Source organism: Dicentrarchus labrax, unplaced genomic scaffold, assembly GCF_905237075.1.
Source record: "Dicentrarchus labrax unplaced genomic scaffold, dlabrax2021, whole genome shotgun sequence".
Lineage (NCBI taxonomy): Eukaryota > Metazoa > Chordata > Actinopteri > Moronidae > Dicentrarchus > Dicentrarchus labrax.
In genome coordinates this window covers 6,635,051-6,641,655 of record NW_026136707.1, presented here as the reverse complement: position 1 = coordinate 6,641,655, position 6,605 = coordinate 6,635,051, and the positions used below count along the sequence as shown (strand labels likewise).

General features: G+C 37.4%; 1 protein-coding gene across 2 annotated transcripts in view; it reads right to left on the bottom strand.

Annotated features, from left to right (window-relative positions):
* Positions 1-3,564: 3,564 nt before the first annotated feature.
* The window catches only part of LOC127366875 (mannosyl-oligosaccharide 1,2-alpha-mannosidase IA), a 188,531-nt gene continuing 185,490 nt past the window's right edge, over positions 3,565-6,605 (bottom strand). For both annotated transcript variants that reach the window (XM_051406233.1, XM_051406234.1), the window contains exon 12: positions 3,565-5,100. In XM_051406233.1, the coding sequence (XP_051262193.1) occupies positions 4,959-5,100 (142 nt within the window). In that variant the 3' untranslated portion in view covers positions 3,565-4,958. The remainder of the gene's footprint in view (positions 5,101-6,605) is intronic.

The following is a 6,605-nucleotide window of genomic DNA, read 5'->3' as shown; positions in this document are numbered from 1 at the left end:
GGCATGAACTATCCTGCACATCCTTCCATATAGTCTCCCTTTCCTTCCTTCTTACCAAGAAGCCTGAGAGAAAATAACTATGTTTAACAAACCATGAAAGTGTGCTGACAAGACCTGAGAGGAAGGAAAAGAACAGAAGGTGGAGCAAACGGGAGTTTAAAACTAAGTCTTAATTTGAAAGGCCTCATTCCACAAAATGCGATGTTCAGTACCTTTTAAAAGGGGTGACAGAATTGCTGCAGGCATGAGATGTCCAACTCACTAAATTATTTTTGAAGTTATTCACTAACTTCAAAACTTTTCCATGTCAGATAGTGACATTTCAGGTGAGATTGCGAGATGTGTTTGTTTTGTTTATTTGAGAACTGCAGGAGATGACATTGTTGTCCCAGAATACATCTAAGAAACTCTTTGATTTCATTCAAAGGTGTTGGTACGAGGGTTTAGGATAGAGGATCAGGAGACTGAACCTGTCACTTCACTGTTTTTGTCATCGGAGAAGACGAAGAAAAGCTGACTTGTGTCTGTATTATCTGTTATTTGTGCTCTGGCATTTTCTTTTCCTAATGTCAGATATGGTGTATGTCACTGAAAATCTACATTTTAAAATAACCTTTAGTTTTCTCCTGTGTTCATCTATAGCCTCTTTACATTGTAGTACCAAAAAAAGAAAAGAAAACGAGAAATTCTTATCAGTAATTTAAATCATAGTCACATTCTCACAGCATAATGTCAAGAGAAGAAATCATTCATCACATTTTACTGTATTTAAACTAGAAATGGCAACATTTCTGAGGACAATTTAAGTGTGCTCGCCGCTGAAAATTTTCAATTGAAATATCTAAAATAATTAAAATGTCTTAACATGTTGACTCAACCCTTAGTGCTTTTAAATCAATGTAACAATGTAAAGAGGTAAGCATTTTAAAATGTTAATTACTTTCTTTTGAGGTGATGTGTAAGAGTTACAGTTGGAGTGTAAGCAATGAAAGGAGTTCAGCTGCGATTGCCGGAAGCAACTGAACCGTAAGTTGAGGAAAGCAGTTGAAATTTGACATGTGAAAGTACTTTAAGTGTCAGTTTAGTGAAGGTGATGAAAGCACTTGAAATTTCATTTAATAAGGAAACTGAAAAAGGTCCAAATGTAAGTTGAAGAGTAAGACATGAAAGCAGTTTCAATTGACATTAAACTGTCGAAAGTAGTTGAATTGTGAAATCTGAGTTTGTATGTAAACACTTAAAAATGTCTGAAGTGTAAACAAAGCTGGCTAGTATTTATATTATCTGCAATAATGACATCTTGTTTTACTAATGGCAGATACACTGTAAGTCACAGAAAATGAACAGCATATTAATGGAGCATTAAGTGCTCTCAATCAACAGTAACTATATTGTACAAAAGGAAATGCAAAATCTACAGTAGGCTGTAATTAATATAAATCATAGTCATTTTCTCACAGTATGGTAGCTACAGTAATTGGACCCAACCAAGGGTCCATGTAGAGGTAAAGTTTCACAGTGAATTACATTTACACAACCTTTATGTGCTCACTGCTGAAAATGTGCAGTTGAAATATTTGTAATAGTATATTCTATAACTCTATAATAAAGAGTTTAAGTGTCAGCTGAAAGGAGTTGAAGTGTCAGTTGAAGTCCTGAAAGCAGCTGAAGTGTTGTTTGGTGTCCAAACACTAAAGCCAGTTAAGGTCTCATGTAGAGATGAGTGGAAATATTAGTCGATGTGTAACAGGTGAAAGCAGATGAAGTCAGTGATGTCAGTTAAAGTGTAAACAGTGAAACTTCAGCACTGGAAAACAGTTGAAATGAAAGATGGGAAAGATACAAAAGCAGGTGAAATGTCATTTTACATGTAAGATCTGCATACAGGTGAATTACCTGGTAGAGTTCTTGATGAATGCAGTTGAAATGTTAGTTGAAGTAGAAGTGGTGGAAATAGGTGATAGTTGAACTGTCTTCGGCTCTTCCACTTTAAGTGTGTGCAGTTGAAATGTCAGTTGAAGTGTATCCTAGTTCTATATCTCTTATCACACTCTGACATTTTATTTTCCTAATATCAGACATGTTGTAAGTCGCAGAAAATGTACATTAGGGCAGCACGATTAATCAAAATATTATCGAGATCGCAGGTAAGGTAAAATTTGTGACAAAACCGCATCATAATGAAGTACTGTAGTGCTGCAGAGATGCCCTGGCCTGCAAATCTTGTTCTCCAGATGCAGGAAAACATCTTTGTCTGCGTGCAACCCTTACATGTATTTTATTAAAGTAATATCTGGCTTTTGTCTATACTGCAGTATCTCTATCATCAACATGAGCCTGTAATTAATACAAATCATAGTCACATTCTCACATGGCACAATATATTGAAGCCAACAGGTCAAGTGAAGAGGTGATATATTGCAGTACAATGTACTTTAAAAACACACATAACTCTGCTTTGCTCTGTTTCGTTGTTATCTGGAATCAGAAATGTTTTGAAATGAAGTAATATTTGAACCAGATCTCCATGACGTGCCAGTTATTCCCTATAAAACTGCTGACCTAGTCTGGACAGCTGGAGGACGACTTGGCAGAGAGACTGTGACGGCTCTCCCCCCTTCGTTACACTTTGACGCAAGGTCTTACCAAGTCACAGCAGCCCCGACATTTCTGTTTCTGCCGGCCTGCTTGGCTTGTCGGGGCAGCAAAGGAAAAAATAAAATAAAATAAAAAAACAAGGGGGGGGGAGATAATCTGTAGTGTTTGTCCTTCACCATCAGTCTCAGGTGCAGACAAATGGACAGTGATCCTCCCATTTATGTCCCTGGGCTCACATGTACAAATTGTGCCCTTCACTTTTGCCCTTCTCTTTAATATCATGCCTTAGCTGAAGGGAATAATAGTCCCTGCACTGTAACTGAGTGCTGCAGGCCTCAGCTTAGATAACAAAAACATTTAATATGTAAACTCACACCTTTGTGTCACTTTTTTTTTTTTTTTAAGGTGACAGTAAGATAAATGTCACTAGATCCATGATTTTTAAGCACCAACTTTTAAATTACTATTAAATGTCAATCATGTCAACAATGCCTTCTGATACTATTTAAAGCCAATGAAAAAAATCACTTGAAGCTATCACACTGTAATTAGGATTCAGATTAGATCAGGTAGAGCCGAGTCATTTGGGGAGGATGGTATTAAATCTTGCTTTGTCTGTCTGACATCGTGAGAGAGGTGCAATGGCCAAACCTCATTAGTCATTTTCTTGTCATGATTGCTGGAACTTTACACAACCCTGAGACATCCCCCTTCAATTATATCTGTAATGAACTTCCTGGAAGCAAATACCGAAACAAATGTAAGCAGCAAATGAGTTGAGTTTTCCTTCCTTTTTGTAAGTGACTGCAGGTTGTTTCCCTGAAACCTACAGTGGCAACCTGCTGTACATATTAAATAGTCAAAAGTTAGTGAAAAACAAGTACCACAGAAAGTAGAACATTCTTTTTTTAGACTTTGCAAATAAGTAAACAAACAAGCCCAATAAAAACCACACAACAACCTTGATTGTTTTAAATGTACAAAGTTGCACAGGTCTTTTTTTATCAGTATTTGAAAAATATTCAACAATGAAAGTTAAATCAAACAGTAAGAATAAGTAATAACAATAATTAATATCAGCAATAACTAGACTTTAAATCAGAACGTTTTAGTTTTTCTTTTTTTACTGAAACACCTGAGGGAAGCAAATCAAAAGAGAACCCAGAAAAAAAAATAACCACCGAAGTTTAAAAAAAGAAAAGAAAGAAAAGATCACAAAATAAAGTCAAGACAAGCTCATACAGGGGTCACTCACTTCATCTGTATGTACAGCACATTCGCTCCACAACTGTGCAGGACAGCAGTGATGAAAAGAACAGTGAAAATGAAATCTCGTCTCTGCAGTCGGCTCTCGGTTACAGCCTTTAACATCAGTATTGGCAGCCGTATGGATTCACATGTAAAGGCAGGTGAAGCAGAAAAAATACAACAGAAATAGGAAAACCCATTTGGAGCTGGCTAGCAAATGCCTTCTTTTTCCTTTATGCGTGTATTACAACCACAGAACGGACAGTACTCCATTTGTTATTTTGATCTGAAAGGCTGAGAGGACTGAGAAAGCATTGTCCTGTTCACAAAATAACCCAAGCATACAGCGGAAACACAACCCAACATCAGTCTTTTGATAAATGGTCCCTGGATGCATAAGACACTGCCATTTTCCTGACACCTCTTAACTTGAAAAAATTTAATTCAAGCTTGTTTCAGTAAGAAACATGACATCAACATTAGTTTGGAGGCGGATTCGAGAATCACTTCACGTTTTTCTGTACATTAATCAATATTCATTACAATTCATCCCTATAGTAAATTTTACTTTCTGTCAAATCTCAACAAAAACACATTACTGGAAAAGAGGGGAATAAAAATGCAAAGAAACCTTTGGTCAAAGAATGTACTCACAAAGGAAAAAATGCAATGACAAGATATAAGGAAATCATTCGTCACTTAAGATTAACAAAACAATAAAATCAAAGAGCAAAACTCGAGTGGTTTTCTATACGTTTCTCTCTCTTTCTAACAATATGGCCCATAGTTCAACCATCCCCCCCATACATTTGGGTCTGCAAGTTATACTGGTTTCCTCACAGAGGAAAGAAGGAAAGAAAAAGGTGCTCTTTTCATGAAAGTCATGTTTGTCTTGATTGTCCACAAAAAATTAGTGCCAGCAGGAAGTCAGCCCGGCAAAAGGATATACAATCACAGCGTAAAACGACAACATCCTTTACTGGAAAGGAATTGAGAGTCCATAACACGCTCCTGAAATGACTCTGAACCTGCATTGAATTGGTGTTTGCAATATTTGTGACTGTGTGTGCACATGTGTCAGTAACTGTCTCAATTGTTGGTGGTGTTCAGTCTTATTTGGAGACTGTCTTATCCTGTGTTGCTTTGTCCTGCAGGCAGCTTTTGCGGACGACGGGCAGCGGATGGGCTTCTGTATTGAAGACCCAGTCCTCCAGTGGGAGAAGGTCGTCATCAGAGAAGAGCAGGTACAGATACCTGAGAAAACAGGGGGAAAAAACATCCATTTAATTGAATCAAAATCAAGTGTCGGTAAAAACAACTTCTGTTTTCTGTTTATACAGAATGACATTACTACACATTGAGTGTAATTGCATACACTTATTCACTTTCTTGCTGAGAGTAAGACAAGAAGATCAATACCACTCTCATGTCTGTAAGATAATATAATAATAATATGAGGCTGCAGCCAGCAGTCAGTTAGTGTAGCTTGGCATGAAGACTGGAAACTGGCGGGAACACCTAGCCTGGCTCTGTGAAAAGTAAGTGTCCCCAGTTGGTCCGGGCATTTTTTTTAATGGATTGCTATCAGGTAAAAGCTGATCAAAATCTGATCATTTCATAATGTAGTCTGTGTTTTATATCGACGCAGATTTTTGTTGTTTTTTATTCGCCCTTTTGTGCCAGGGAAACAAAGAAGGCTATAAAGCTAAGCATCTCTGCGTTGTTGCAGCTCTGGTCTATATTTCCTCTCATCCAAGATGTAAGACACAGAGCTGAGCAGCCGCTCACCATCTGTGCTGCTGCATGGAGCACATTGGTATTTGTGGGCAATTTGTGCCAGTGCTGGAAAACAGAGGTGATTATTTCTCCAGTATCAGAGTTGGAAATAACCGACACAACAGAAAAACATTCACTGATCACAGTGAATTCCATCTTACTTGCCGTCAGTCCACAACGCCAATATTGGCCAGTAATGATGTTCGGCTGATAAATCGGTGCATCCATAATCAAAAGTCCACCTACAAGCACTTCTAAAGCTCGTTAATTAACATATTATATTTAATTTGTTTAATTTGTTCTATGTGTAGGACTGTTTTTTGGCTGGGAGGCAGTGATGAAAGATGTTAATTACTAAGCTTTATAGGTAATAGTGGGTTTATTTTATTTCTTATTTTGGACAGAGCCAGACAAGTCGTTTCCTCTTGTTTCTAGTCCTTTTGCTCGGATAATATATAGCTATAGCCGCACATTCAGCATACACACAAGGGTAATATTGATCCTCTCTTCTAATTCTTAATTTAGAGAATTGGCGTACCAGTAGTCTCCAAAATGTTGCACTATTTCTTTTGGTAACCAGGTTATAGTCAGCTTTCTGCGGTAACATGATTTCTCAAATGGGATGTGTAAAAGCAAAACCAAATTTCATTCGCTAGATTTGTCCAGGAGAAACACAAACAGATTTCTAATCAGCTTTTTTACACATGCACATGACAGACTCAAGACAGAGTGAGTATCGCAGTGGCAGCAGTTGGATTAAAGGAAAGATAATTAAGTTAAAATAAGCAAGCCATATTTTTTAGGCATCGGAGAGACCTAATTACTGTCTTGCTGCATGTATATGTGGATTAGCAGTAACCAGTTATTGCAGTGCATGTAATTACTCTGAGCGTTTTCCCTGTATAACCTGGTTTCTCTAAGTGATCTGTCTTTCTGATGTGTATGTAAAGTACTGCAGAAAATGTTTCTGACATACTATCCTT